Genomic DNA, 14,450 nt, shown 5'->3' on the forward strand with positions numbered 1-14,450 from the left:
AGGCATATATGTGCAGAGAAAGGATATAGTATTGCAGGCCTAAAAATTACAAGACTTGACATTTTTCAGAGTTACTGCTGCTAAAATACTTTACTAACCACACGCAGTCAAGTGCACTGAAGAGGAGATAACTGTGGCCTAATCCACTACACAACTCCTTTGGATCCATCTTAAGGAGCGGGATAAGTATACCAATTCCTTCATAGCTGAAGACTTCCTGTTGAAACATTTAATTAAAGCAATATGTTTCTTAAACAACATTTACTAAATAGGAAATATGTAAGGAAATACAATGCAAACTGGGAAATGTAAATATTTGCATTGTAATATTTTTTAGCCCACTTGTTAGACCAGGATATAGACGTTATGACATACATAAGAAAAAGAGATTTTCAGTTTTTCCAAAGTGCTAATCTCATTTGTTTACACACTTTCATATATTAATTTCAAAATCATGTAAGTTAGCAATTAAATAGGTTCAACACTTCTTAGTGGATTTCTGAGTGGTTTTGCACAGAAACCAGTTGCCAGACCCAACTTTGGGTCTGCCAGACCCTACCTAACTGTAGTTAGCAATCAACTACAGTTGACATCTGCTTTTGAATTAAAAAAAAATCAGTATCCCTTAAATGAAAATATAACAAGTTTTGACATTTTCTGCACAGTATAAGATAGAAAGATACATACCTTTCTGTGGAGATCATTTTCACAGAGAACAGACAAAATAAATAATGTATCAGCTTGGATTTCCAGTAGAATGGCATCTTCTTTCTCTTTAGATTTGTTTGCTGCATACCTTAGGATGTCTGTAAATGAATATATTTTATTTATGTGAATGTTCAATACACAACTTGGAATTCTATTACAGCTGCTACTTTTCAAAAAACTCAAATTTACACTAAGGGATTTTTAAAGTAACCTACTTGTCCTGTTCAGTTTTATCTCCTGTGTTTTATAATAACTTACGGAAGTGCAGCATTGATGCTGTAGTTTCATGGCCTTTACTCTTGGTGGCACAGTTTTGATAGCAATTTGCACTGAGCAGTCTCTGTGCTGTCCCTTGTATTGGGCCAGTACAAGAAATTCAGAGAACTGATCCTAATTCAGGGACTCTCAGAAAAAAGCAACAAACTTACTGGTTTGCCCTACTATACAGTTTCGCAAACATTTGTACTGACAGTGGAAATGTAGAAGAGACATAAAATACCACCACTGCTGAGAAAATCAGCCTTGGAACCACTATGTGAAAGAGGACATTAGGACACAAGATTCCCCCAAAGCAAGAAAAGCTACTTAAATCTGATCTGTCAGGTATAGTGTTAATTTTGCTTTCACTGGAAGCTGTAAGTTTTCACAGTTTTCACTGGAGTTCAACTGAGGCTATAAAATATTTTATTTCTAGGCTTTCTATTAGAACATATTCTTTGGATTCCAAAGGATCTTTCCTGTTTTGTTTCCTTCAGTATGACTCACTCAGAGTACTGAAAACTTTTTATTATTATAAGAAAAGAACTTAAACCAGTTTGTATTGAACTTAACCCCAAATTTAATAGTAGGTATGTGTTACTAAACAAGAAAATGCTCTAAAATTGCAGGAGCAGCAGTTAAGCAGTTTTATTCTTCTCTTATTCTTCATGTTGTTCATATAAAAGTACATTGTTATTAATTTTTTTCTATTCTAAAGAGGAGTTGTGGAAAGTGACACCATAACAGACTTAGGCAGGAAAATACTCATGGCTGGAGTTCCTAGGGACTACCACAATGAAAATACAAGATGTAACAAATGCAGTATCATAAAGGGAGAAGGGACAGCTTTCGCTTTGAAATTAAATACCTGGACTTTTAGAGCTGTCTGTTTTGCTTAATTCATTGTATGTTGTAATGTAAAAAAAAAAATTAAAAATCAAATCAGTTACATCTTGGATTAATTATTAGAGGTTTTTCAGTTTTTCAGCAGTCAAAGGAATAACACACTAAAAGCACAGCACACCAAAAAGCACGAACAATCTTAGTGTCAACAGAAATGCATTAATTTAAGTACAGCAATACAAATTGTGCTTTACCCAGTAGCTGGCTAATTGCTCCCTGGTCACACAAATTAAGGTTCACAGCATCATCGTAAAGGGAGGCAACAATTCTCAGCACTCTGAGGCTGTAGCGCATTTGTGCAAGTTTGTTGCCACGACCACCTGTTCCATGGAAACTGTTACCTTGACCAAAGAAAGGATCTGTGGAGCAATCACAATGAATATTGGGTTGGCACAGTGTATGCTCAGAATAATAATGTTCTCAGGAAAAAAAAAAAATCCCCCTTAAAATTAAACAGGATTCTTGTTTAAAACCCTGTAGTAATAAGCCTTTCTGTGTAGGGCTATACTTTGTACATGCATAAGAAAGGTATGATTTTGGTGAACATTTAAAATCATTTTAACATTTTTTAACCATACTAGGTTAATGAGCAGTCTTCAAAACTAAAAATATCTGCTTTAGCATGACATTTAATATCAACCTTTTGATATCCATTCAGCCCAAATAAAACATCAATTTTATGATAAAAATATCTATCCCAAGCAATCTAGTCACTAAAATTGAGTGCAGTTAGTTATCTTTTTGCTTAGCCCATACCTGATGCCCACAAACCATCTTTAGTCTGGAAGCTGTCTTACTGTGTGCACCTCTGAGTTAACATGTCCTCCCTCACAGCAAGAATTACTGGTTGGACTTGCTGCCACAACAGAAGTATCTGACTGGCTTAAAACACGGGCAGCAGAGGTGTTTGACTGCCCACAGAGCTGAAGGAATATAAGTATAGTGGTACACAGGAAAAGGGGCAACAGCTTATCTTTCAGTAGAAAAAATAATGATGGTTGGTTATTTTTTAGAAACATTAGCTTTCTAAGTGACCTACCGAAAAAGAATCATTATGAATTCATGAATTTTACATTTTTCCTTCCTTTCAAAGAAAGAAAGTACAGTTGAACTGTGTTTTGAGGTTACCTATGTGTGAAAGCCATGAGCACTTACTAACCTTGGCCAATACACCATTCTAGAAACACAAGGAGAAGAGTATTTGCTTGGCAGGACAAATATTTATCTATTAACACAGGAGCCACTGCAGCTAAAACAGCAATTGCATGAAGCTGTAATTCTTCATATTGGGCAGCAGACCAGTCATAAAATCCAGGCTTTTGATTTGGTTTTACATAATAAAGCAAAGCTGGCATCACATCATTTTCACTGAGGAGCTGCAGAGTTGAGACAAACAGAGAGACATCTTGCAGGTTTCACAAGCAAATAAGAAAAATCTAAAGCAATGAGTCAACTTTATCTGTCCTACACTAAGAAAATTACTTTTTTATTGAGAAAGCATGTCACGAACACTGCAAGTGTTCTTTATATTCTGTAGCTTTCCCACAGGTTATGGTTTCTTAAACTTTATTATGTTCTTCACGTGTATTTTAATAATACTTTGCAATCAGTTGTCTGCAATTTTCCTAGCATGGTCTAAGTTTCTAACTTTTCTAAAATAGAAATTGTATGCTGCTTTAAACAGCAGGATTTGGCCTAAGCTATGTATGAATTCTTGATTTTGAGAACAGCTGATTTCAGTGTACTAAACTATGCCAGATGGACAGCTAAGTTATATTCATGTGATTCCCTTGTCTTTTTTTTCCACATAATGTATCTTCTGTTCTGTTACAACTCACCTGTGCAGCAGATGGATTTTTAGATAAGACTCTTATTATGTTAAATAGTAACTTCTTCATCTCGAAGTCCTCATAAGAGTAGGTAAGTTTAAGACCTTCTACCAAGGGATTGGGAATTTTCACTATGAAGTAAATTGTAAATGAGTTACAAAAAAATCATCATCAAAAGCAAAAATAATGTAATTATGTAGTATGAAATCTCTTACCTTCATTAAATGTTGCAAGTACTATTAAGAGCTTTGTAAATCCACTTTCCTAATAGACATTCAAAAACCATACATTAATTAAATTGCAGCAAAATTAAGACCTATAATTTATTTTAGTTTTGATTTGTTTCCTCAGAATATGGAGTTTAATGTATCCTATGGCAGAATAAACAGACTTTTATCAAAGAAGAGATCAGCCATTTGGACAGCTTACAATAACAATGACAGCCCTAAGGGTACAATTAGTTAAATCCATGTTTCATTCAGTACAAGTCTGAACTTCTATGGGGAATTTCCAAACACATTATTTTCTCAGCATCTTACTTAGAGCTTCTGAGCTGACTTTGGACAACCCTTCTTGTTGCTGGTTATGAGGCACAGATTGAATTTGGGCCATCTGAATGTAGACTGTACTCCTATATCTTCAAACAACAAATGAGATTTAGTGCAAAAACTCATTGTAACAGAATGGCACATCCAAGAATCTGCACAAGAATACAAGAGTTAAGATTAACTTTTGCACATAAATAGTATTAGTGCAATTTTCTAAGTATCAAATAAAGGTTGATGCCAGCACTATTGGCTATTGACCTCCAGATCTGAAGTCTCTTTGAGGTAAAGACAATTGCCTTTTTTTCATTAAGAATGCTTTCTTGCTCAGCAAATCCAAGAAAAAAGAAAGCACTGGAGACACATTAGAATAAATATTAAAACCCTAGTGGGGAAAATTACTGAGCAATATAATAACAAAGGACAGTCTCTGGAATATAACTATAAATACTTACAATCATAGGTACTGCAGGGTTTTCAGCTAGTAATGTGGCAATCACCAAGAGGTCATTCCGTAGCTGATGATCACAGTGCCGGAAACCATGCAGGGCATCTACAAATACTTCTTTCAAAGCACTTTAAAGAAAATTAAATGCATTTTACCTTTTCCTTTCATATTCTAATGTTAGACAGCTCTACAGATATGAACTCTCATTGTGCATGGATAAAAAGCCTTAGGGTTTAACTGGAAGAGAAATAACATAGAGCTTTATTATAAAATGGATTCTTAGTGTACCACTAGACATCCAACTTAAGTATACATGCAAGGTGCATGTATTACAAATTACACCTGGACACTGTTTGTGTTATAATTAATTAACAGAAAGACCTAATATTTACTCAAGCATGGAACTGGATGTTGTTCAATGATTATTGACAAGAAATGGTCTAAACTTAAATAGTTAAAACACTGTAACTCAGTACGGAAGAACCTGTTATTTACTCCAGCAGAAGATCTAGAAATAAGCCTTGTATATCATAGCACAGAATTGCCTACGAATTTTATAACATAAGCACTTCAGCGGTGAAGGAATACTGGCCTGCTGAGACTAACATGCAAGCTTGAAAATGCTGCAATGAACTTTTTCATCATACAAAGCACTAGATAGGGCTATTCCTCCTGCAGTATGCAGCAGAACACCTTGTTCTTGCCCTATAACAGTCACAACTGTGTGTGACAATACTGAAAACTTAATGAGGATGTAATGAGAGACCTCCATTCCCCATTTGCATTTTCTCTCAATTAATTTCAAGCAAAATGCTACATAACAGCAATGCTTTAGGTGTCTCCAAAATTACGATACTAATTCATAAAATGCTTCCCTGTACTTACTGAACACATTCCAAGCTACTGAGCTGATTAACAACTTCTTCTTTTGAGGCGTTTTCTAGCAGGTTCCATAGGATATGTGAGGAGCGGAACACCAGCTGTCCTGAGGGATCAGCACTATTTAGATACAAACAGAGCCTGCTGGCTGCTTGGGCCTTCATCATTAGTCTGCAATTTGCTCCTGAAATTATGAAAATCTGAATAATTAATTCCCTGTAGGTCAGTAATTGTTTTAGGTATGTTCAGAGAACAAATGGTCTAAGAACAGCAGTAATGAGATTGTTGAAAGAACAGTTCGTACTAACCAGAGCTGGAGAGATGCTGGAGAGCTTTAAGTACCCACAACTTCTCAGTAAGTTGATTTTCAACTAATGCTAGTGACAAAACAAGAGTTTCTGCTAATCCTCCTAATTCAGCCATCTGGATTTTATAACTTGCACTTGTTGGCTGGTAACCTGCACATACAATAGCTTTAGTTTTGATGCAATAAATACTCAGAATTTTCATAAATATTTTCATAAAATATTCTTCCTTTCTTAAGAAAGGATTGACAACCATGTATCATATTTCCTTAGTCTTAAAACACTTTAAAAAAAAATACACAATAAGACCCGCTTTTCTTACATCTGAATAGTGCCTAAAGCACATCCAACAGACACCCTCAAGCAGATTTAAATGCTATATAAACAAATTAATTGCTTCTCAGAATTTACAGAATGAAAGCAAAAGCAGGCTTAGAGAGAGGTGAAAAACTTTCTTCAGTCATGCAATAAGTTGTTGGTACACAGCCTAGTTCTCTTCTGTAGCCTGTTCACTACAGACTTAATGCCTTCTATCATCATATTACTTAAAACATCCAATCTTTGATTTATAAGCTTGACTTTCTAATGTGTTCCCGGTTTTACTTTTGGCCATGCATATGCAAATCCGTATTTCATTACTGAATTATGGGGAGAGGGGAAGCATCGAGAAATATATTTATTTTTACATAGTAACTCATGAAAGTAAAGTTTATCTTAAACAGCATAAATACATATATATGTCAAACATCATGAAATATAAGATTGATAAATACAGATAATGCACACAGTGAAATGAGTTTTAACTAAGCATAAACTCTGATAGATTCCAAGTTGATATTACTTTATAGATATGAGAACTCTGCAAGATTAAACTTGGCAAGAGTTACATATATACTTAGAGATAAAAAATTTGACTTAAAAAAATCAGACTGAAACACATTCTTCATTTCGTGACAACATATCTGATTTTCTAAATCTGAAGAAGAAGAATAAAATCTCTCAATATTTAACATTCACTTATCCTAATGGAATTATTTACAGATACAGAACTAAATGTACACAGAGCTGCTTGCAAAATTTGAGTCTTGTTTAAAAGGTAAAACCAGATTGGAATGCTTTCATATTTCTAGAATCTTGTGAGGGCCTCCTAAAATAAATGAAAACTACCAAGGGAGCACAGGAACTAGTGCCATGCTGCAGGAACACAGCAGAGGAGCACACTGACATCAAGCTTGCTCCCCGACCTGCGCTCTGGATCCACACTGTGACAATGTTCACCTGAGGCTTGGCTGCCTATAAATCTAGTGCTGTCTCAGGGCACATCATCCTGTGGGAGGGGATCCATGACTGACTTTGCCTGGTAACAGCCCCTGGCACCATCATACGGGTCAAAGGAATAAATACTAGTGGATTCTGGTGACAGTTTGCATGCCTATCCATAATGCCAGAGGATCATGCCTGAGCTCTCTGTAGCTTCTTTCTGCAGAGACAAGTCACAGAAATTATTCAAAGCCTATGCTCAAATGTGTCTATATGATATGAACTCAACAGAATTTAGATGGGCTCAGATCTATCCCTCACAAACAAACACAGGTGAAACCAGAGATGCTTCTCTCCAGGCTACATATACGAAGTTGAAAACTACATTCCCTTCTTACAATTCTGATCCTAACTAACTTTGCTTTTTTCCCCTATTATCCACATTTCAGAGAACTTGTGAGCACTTCACATTTTCTGGATGCTACTGAATTCCATAAATGTAACAAATAGTTCCTTATACATTGGTGAACTAATTTCAGATTTTGAGCATACATTTCTATAAAAACATGTTAATTACACATTTGCCAATGCCATATATTTAATATATGAGATAAAGTAACCGTATTTATAAAGAAAAATTAATCCATAGCTTATTAAAATAGGCATTTCAAAGTAGCTGGGATCATAAAAAAATAAAAATACTGTGCTTTACCTGAAAGTAGTTTTCCTGGTAGCTCCATTTTATAAAAGTTAATAACACACTTACAAATTTGTATTCTAACTTGGGAGCTTGGCACTCTCATCAAATAACCTGTCAGAAACAGGAAAAAAAATTGTAATTTACAAACTTTATAATTTTTTTAGAAAGTATTTTTAACACTTCTCTTTACAGCACTCAGTATTTCCTTTGGTCATACCCCTTACATATCTGTAATTTAATGCAAATTTTGATTATAAAATATTGAAGGGACAGAGACTCCCACACTGAAGAGGACAAAGGGGTCTTGGAAGAGTAGCATAAGTTTAATCAAAAAGTTATCTTCTCTGCTTTATGGCTATACAAGCTTATAAGAGATTGGATGGCATTCCAGAAATTGTGGAATTCTAAAGAAAGTTACTACACTAAGCTGTTGTCATTACTGCCATGTCAGAAACTCTGCTCCTAGCAGTTATGAAATCAAGGGAGCAAAGAAAGAGATCTTTTTCCACAAGATAATTTCATTGACAGCTACCAGTGCCTAGTATGGACAATATAAACCACCTTTCAGATTTTGGTGGTTTTTTGGACATGTAACTCTGAAGAGAACCTGTAACTACCTGAAACCAGGTGGTTGTTCTGCTGTCTACCTGGATCTGTGAAAATAAAAACTTCTAAAAGTATTTTTTTACCCATTGGAAAGATAATTTTTTTTTCCATGAGTGACAGGCTGATTGTGCTACCTTTCTACCATTTAAATCTTACTATTAAGTGAGCTGATATATCACTCCTGCTCTATTCTGAATCCTTTCTGACCTACAGTGCTTACAGTATTATTTTTTTTGAAAATCAGAAATGTGACATGCAAAAAGATGTAAAAGGGTCGTAAAAAGATATTTTGGTATTAAGAGGTCCAGTGACATTAAAATATGATTTTGACACCTTTTCCTCAACAGCACTCTTAAAACATATTTCTGAAACACAGACGCTCATGGCTCATATGCAGCAGGAGGCTGAAGCCAGAAACTACTACTCCTAGTAAGGCATGGCATTAAACTGCCTTGCATTTTGCCTTTGTAGGTGATAGGTCTCAGGCTTTTGGGTTTTGAAGGTTTGAGCTTGGAGTCAGAAGTTACTGTTTCTCACTTGTGTCTTCCATTTGGTTTCAAAGAAGCAGGAAGGACACCTCTTATCCCAGGTTTCAGTGTTTATAGTAATACAAGAATTTCTCAGATCAAAATTAAATGGAAGAGGCTATATTCAGGTTTAGTTCTTCATCTGTACTGATAAACTTATCTCACTTAGCTTTTGACAGTGGCAAATAGGTAATTCTGCTAGCTAATCTTCACGTTAGCTGCACAGCAAAGTGAGAATGGTTTCTAATACTAAAAAGCAGAGAGGACTGAATGAATAATTAAAAGAAATTACCTACATTTACTAATAAGGTAACAAGAAATTAAAATCATGCTAATAATACAGTTGATCTTATTGTGGCATATCAGGTTCCACTCACCCAGTTGTGCAATGCATTTTGAAACTTTAGTGGAATAGTTAACTTCATCAGATGATTTCTTTTTTTGAAACGGTAACCTGTAAAATGGAATTTAAAAATATTACAACTATGTTTTAATCAAGTCACAAGAAAAGCTCAACAGCTTTTTTCTTCTTCCTTGATAATTTTTGCAAATAAGGACAATGAACACATTCTTTGCAATCCTGATTCTTCACTGAAAGTTCCAGGTTCATAATCTGGCAATTACATGTTGGCAATTAGCGCTACACGTCCATAGGTAATATTTTCATAATGCATAGATAACGAAACAAGAAATGCTGAATAAACAAATGTCATTTAAATGTGGAAGATAAATCCTGGAAGCTAGGCACTATCAGGCTATTGCAGAGCTAGGTTATATACTGACACGTGCAGAGGTGGAAAAAAACTGGATCACATCTCTGGGCAAGACCTGTTGAAATGGATAAAAGTAAAACCAACAAGCTGACTCCAAATAGCCCAACAACAAATTTATTTTTAAAAACCAGGATATTAAGAAATATTCACTGACATTTTCAAAATACTCAGATATGATATAAACATGTAAGTGCTAAAAACTATCTAACAGTAAACATTACAATATTATGCTGAGGTCTCTGCACCGCACACTGTGGAAGCAGCTTTCCGGTACGTTTACCTCTGTAAACACTGCCAAAGAAAAATAAAGGAGAGAGCAAATAATGGAAGAAATGTAGGGGAAGGTGGGGGAGGGAAAAACAGACATTGGATAAAAAAGTGGGAAGGAGACTGGTAAAGAGAAGCAGTTATGAAAGAGTGGAATATTTTACTACAGGAGTTCATGTATCCGAAATTAAACTGTGAAAAACAGTCTCTGCCTCTAGTTATAGACTTCTCTGTCATATGAAGTAGCAGTGAATTGTGGTGGAATTTCCATAGTACAGAAATTAAATCAAAACCCAAGGGTGCAATTTTCCAAAATATATTCATTGCAGAAACCACAACTATTGCTGAACTGCTCTAACAGACGAAGTCTCACAGCTACATTTTATTGACTTCATACACTCATTCTCAGTTTTGTCATGCTTCTACCAAATGCCAAAGAAAATGAAACTGTGATGTACCTTCTCATTCTCCACTGTGTGGCAGCAAAGCAAAGCAGTACAACTGATGGTGCTCTAGGGAACTAAAAGATTCAGTTGATAAGTTCTATGTTTATTAAACCTAACAGCCGAGAGGAAGCCATGTATTTGAATATCTGTTTTACCATGTCACTAATTTTCTATCTGACAGGTTTTTTTAATCCTTTTTCTCTTCATTTGTAATTAAATACAGAAGTATCTGTAGTTACAAACATACTATAAGTAATTTTACTGAATTATTGAGGAGAAAACTACTGACAACTGTGCGTAACACCTAAATTCTATTCTATAGATTATTCAGGGTACAGTATGACAATGAAGATGCCCAAAATTTCATGCAATACATTTTTAAAGTAAATATAAATCCTACATCCTCCAATTACTGTGGTTTGTTCTCTTCTGCAATATGGCTTGTAATTTGGTAAAGCTTACCTTCAAGTACTAAAGTGTCTTTGTGTCACCCTAGATTATAAACTCACTTAGGGAACTTGTCTGAAACAGCAAAACTTTTCTCAGCACTACTTGGATGGTGAATCTTCTGAGGCCAGCAGTCCCAGAATGACTTAGGCAATAAGACACAGTCAATAAGTTTTGAATGACGTAATACCTAGCTCCACAGATACTGAACTGCTAAACTGGGTCCCTCCTTCATGTTAAGAGAAATTTGACACATGGAAAACATAGTTCATAACAAGGAAAGGTGATATAAAGGATACCTTGCAGATACAGGTGTTCGTAGATAGATTGTGTATGGATACGTCACTTGCCTTAGAAAATGTATAAACATGTTAATAAGCAGTGTTTAAATCTCTAAAAGAGGAGTGGAAGCACTTACCCAAATAATTTAATAAGTTCACATAAAGGCTCAGAGAAAGTTTCTCGTTGCTTCATTTTTTCTGAACACAGGTTAAGAATTTTGATGATTTGTTCTAAATCCTTAAGGGGCTTTTAATGTGAAATTAAGGAAATCAGATTGTCTGTACTGCTATACATCAGAAGAAAAAGTTGAAAGTTGTATTCAATGTTGAATGTATACTTCAATGACATGACCAAGAAAAAACAAGACCAATGCTTTCAAAGTTAGATGTCTAAAAGAAGCATGTGAGTCAATACTGAGGCTTTTCGAAGCAGCCCTACTTTTACAGAAGCATAACTTCTGCAGATATGATTTAGGTGTCTTAGCTGAACTCGCCAGAAGTTCAGCACTAAATTTCTAAAACTGAAGGATGAAAAGTTTTTACATCCCAGTGTCAGATTTACCTGTCTAAATTCTTAGACAGTTTTGTGGTATTTAAATTGTTTTCTACTCTAGTCCCAAGTGATTAAGTGAAGTTTGAAAATCTGGACCCAAAAACATACTATCTATTTTAGGGTAGAGTAACAAAATCAAAACTGAACAGATAACTGAGACTGAGAAACTACTACCAATCCACTGACTCATAGAAACTGCCTGTAAGTACTTTGCCACAGCTCAATTTTGAAGTAATGTGAGAGCTCAAATCACTGTGCAATTAGCTGAACTGTATGAAATTAATCACATTTCTCCATATGCCCACACCCTCTCTAGTACTTCTGATTACTCCATTTGTACTGTAACCATGAAAATAGTTTCAGATAAATTAGTTTGACTTCAATTTTTTTTTAAATGCCTCCTTACTGGAAGCCATTGCTATTTTATTTGCTGCTTCTTAAATAGTGATAATTATTATGCTTGTCTATTCTGACTGGAAAGTACACAAATTACATTTTGGACATTTTCCACCACTGTACAGGTGAGATCCCTCTATTGAATTTTGTGGTACATGAATCCAGTATCCAAGAATCTTGCCAATCTACCAACCCTGGCTGAGTGTGCACAAGGAGGCCAATGACAAGGATGTATGTGAACCATCCCTGGTCTCCATGCTTTGCAGAGAAGTCAGAGTATTACCATATATAAAACACCATGACTTCAGAATTCTACAGTGGCAAAAAGGATACAATCCCGTTTTCAAAATGCTTGACTACCTTCTTGAGAGTTTTCAGCTGCTCTTTTTCCAAATCTTTCTTAAGTAAAAGAATGAAAAGCAGGTTTTAATTGCAGTTTGCCTCAGAACATTAAATGATTATGTTTATCCCCTTTAAATGAAAGTGGAAACCAAATTAAAAAATCACAAGACACAATGAAATTCTGAAAGTACTTTGCAGCAGAATTAACTCCTTGATCAAGTTTCATTTCTAAGCATGAAATCTGTTCTCTTGTAACTGAAGAGGCTTTTAAAAACTCTTGTTCAAATGTGTAGGTTCTTTCTCTTAAAATCTTTGGGATTCTGTGGAAAGCAACTGAGAAAACCAAACCCATGTCACACATGACAGAAACGTGTACACATGTAGATCTAAGTGGCTTAGAATGCTCTGTGCCACTAGGAAACAGCATTCAAATTCAAAGCTGAAAACAACTGAAGTGAGGATATGTCAGGGTGTGTCAGGGATGTGCAGCGTTCATTCCAGTGCTTCTGAGTGCCTGCAATTTGAGGCAGGTCAGGAAATTGTTTCAGGAATCTACAAGCTCAGAATCCTTTCGACATATTATCATATATCTTATGCTCTCTATAGAAGCAGTAAACAGTATCACCCAGCATGTTTTTCTTCAGTCAGTAAGTTTATTCCATCAGCTCTGCATCAAAAAAAGGGAGGGGAGATACCTGAACTACTTATCTTTGGGGCATTAACTTTAAATGTGCTAGGTTTAATCAAGTTCTTGTTTCAAGAATATAAATTATCTGTATTTTGGATCAAAATTAACTGATGGTTTAGTGAATTGAATCTGCCAAAACATCTTGTGGAGACCAAAAATAGTCCGTGGAAGCCCATGAGATGCTGCTTTCCTGTGTGCCTAGGCAGTCATATTTTTTCTTCAAAAGTGAACTTGGTATATTTCTCCATCATCACCTCCCTGGAGAACTGTTTGCAGTTAACTTGGGAAATTACATAAATCCTTTACATACTTTCTATAAGGTTGTGTGTATTTCTGTTTCTCAGCTGTAGGATCCAGTACTCTAAACTCAGATGAGCTAGAAATTTTGCATGTCTAGTTTTTAAATGCACATGCTTTGTATTTTTTTTTAAGTGCCTGTGTGAAGCCATGCTGGATTTTACCCCTCCCTATATATATATGTGTATGTTTTAATATAAAAACAGAACTGATACTATTTTCTATTACAACGACCATCTTTAGAAGTGTTCAAATACCAGAACAAATACTCAGCTTTGTGCTCTGTAGCTTCAGCCACCTGTGCTGCATATAATAAACTCATTTGGATTTATTTAGTGCAGGTACTAAAGTAACTGTTATAAAACATTTGTCTATGCCCCATTACTACCTGTGTAAGTGGGATAACGAGCTATCGGGGTTACTTACAGAGTCCGAACCTTCGAGTAGTTTGATGACGTGATCCAAATCCACTGATCTTAACTGTGCATCCTGAAAAAGTCACACTTTAAACTGTTTGTTTCTTTGCTTGTTTTTTTGAGATTTATGTTTAAAGGTGCTTAAACCTTAAATTGTGAAAGAGCCGCGTTGAACCGACATGAATCTCTCCAGGGATGGGTAAATCCAGGCTCTGTGCAGAGCACAGACCAGGGCTTGTTCTCAGCCCGACGAAGTGGCCTGGCCAAGCCAATTCAAGCCAAGGCAAGGCAAGGCAAGGCAAGGAAGGGCAGGGCACGGCAGGGCAGGGCAGGGCAGGGCAGGGCAGGGCAGGGCAGGGCAGGGGCCCCTGGCCGGAGGTGACCCTGCCCAAGGGAGAGCTCACCTGGGCGGTGTCCGAGGCTTTCCTGCACCGCTCCCCGCCGCTGCGCGGGGGGCCGGGGCCCGGGGAGCGAGGGGCCGCCCGCGGGGCGGGGGGCTCGACCACGGCCACGGAGGACATGGTGCCGCCCGGCCTCAAGCGCGGCCCGCGCCGTTACCATGGCAGCGGGGCGGCG

General features: G+C 36.4%; 1 protein-coding gene across 4 annotated transcripts in view; it reads right to left on the bottom strand.

Annotated features, from left to right (window-relative positions):
- Positions 1 to 14,450, bottom strand: part of LOC135425590 (GTP-binding protein 10-like) — a 51,624-nt gene extending 37,174 nt beyond the window's left edge. The window contains exons 1-15 of one of the 4 annotated variants that reach the window (XM_064678020.1): positions 14,279 to 14,450; positions 13,885 to 13,947; positions 12,465 to 12,526; positions 11,320 to 11,429; positions 9,346 to 9,422; positions 7,848 to 7,946; positions 5,879 to 6,028; positions 5,577 to 5,754; positions 4,699 to 4,819; positions 3,914 to 3,962; positions 3,708 to 3,829; positions 3,029 to 3,245; positions 2,064 to 2,228; positions 688 to 806; positions 99 to 217 (exon numbers count right to left, since the gene is read on the bottom strand). In XM_064678020.1, coding sequence (XP_064534090.1) covers positions 99 to 217; positions 688 to 806; positions 2,064 to 2,228; positions 3,029 to 3,245; positions 3,708 to 3,829; positions 3,914 to 3,962; positions 4,699 to 4,819; positions 5,577 to 5,754; positions 5,879 to 6,028; positions 7,848 to 7,946; positions 9,346 to 9,422; positions 11,320 to 11,429; positions 12,465 to 12,526; positions 13,885 to 13,947; positions 14,279 to 14,435 — 1,808 coding nt within the window. In that variant the 5' untranslated portion in view covers positions 14,436 to 14,450. Of the gene's footprint in view, positions 1 to 98; positions 218 to 687; positions 807 to 2,063; positions 2,229 to 3,028; positions 3,246 to 3,707; positions 3,830 to 3,913; positions 3,963 to 4,698; positions 4,820 to 5,576; positions 5,755 to 5,878; positions 6,029 to 7,847; positions 7,947 to 9,345; positions 9,423 to 11,319; positions 11,430 to 12,464; positions 12,531 to 13,884; positions 13,948 to 14,278 lie in introns of those variants that run through there. The other 3 variants (XM_064678030.1, XM_064678035.1, XM_064678042.1) reach the window with 3 other exon arrangements.

Source organism: Pseudopipra pipra, chromosome 1, assembly GCF_036250125.1.
Source record: "Pseudopipra pipra isolate bDixPip1 chromosome 1, bDixPip1.hap1, whole genome shotgun sequence".
Taxonomy (NCBI): Eukaryota; Metazoa; Chordata; class Aves; order Passeriformes; family Pipridae; genus Pseudopipra; species Pseudopipra pipra.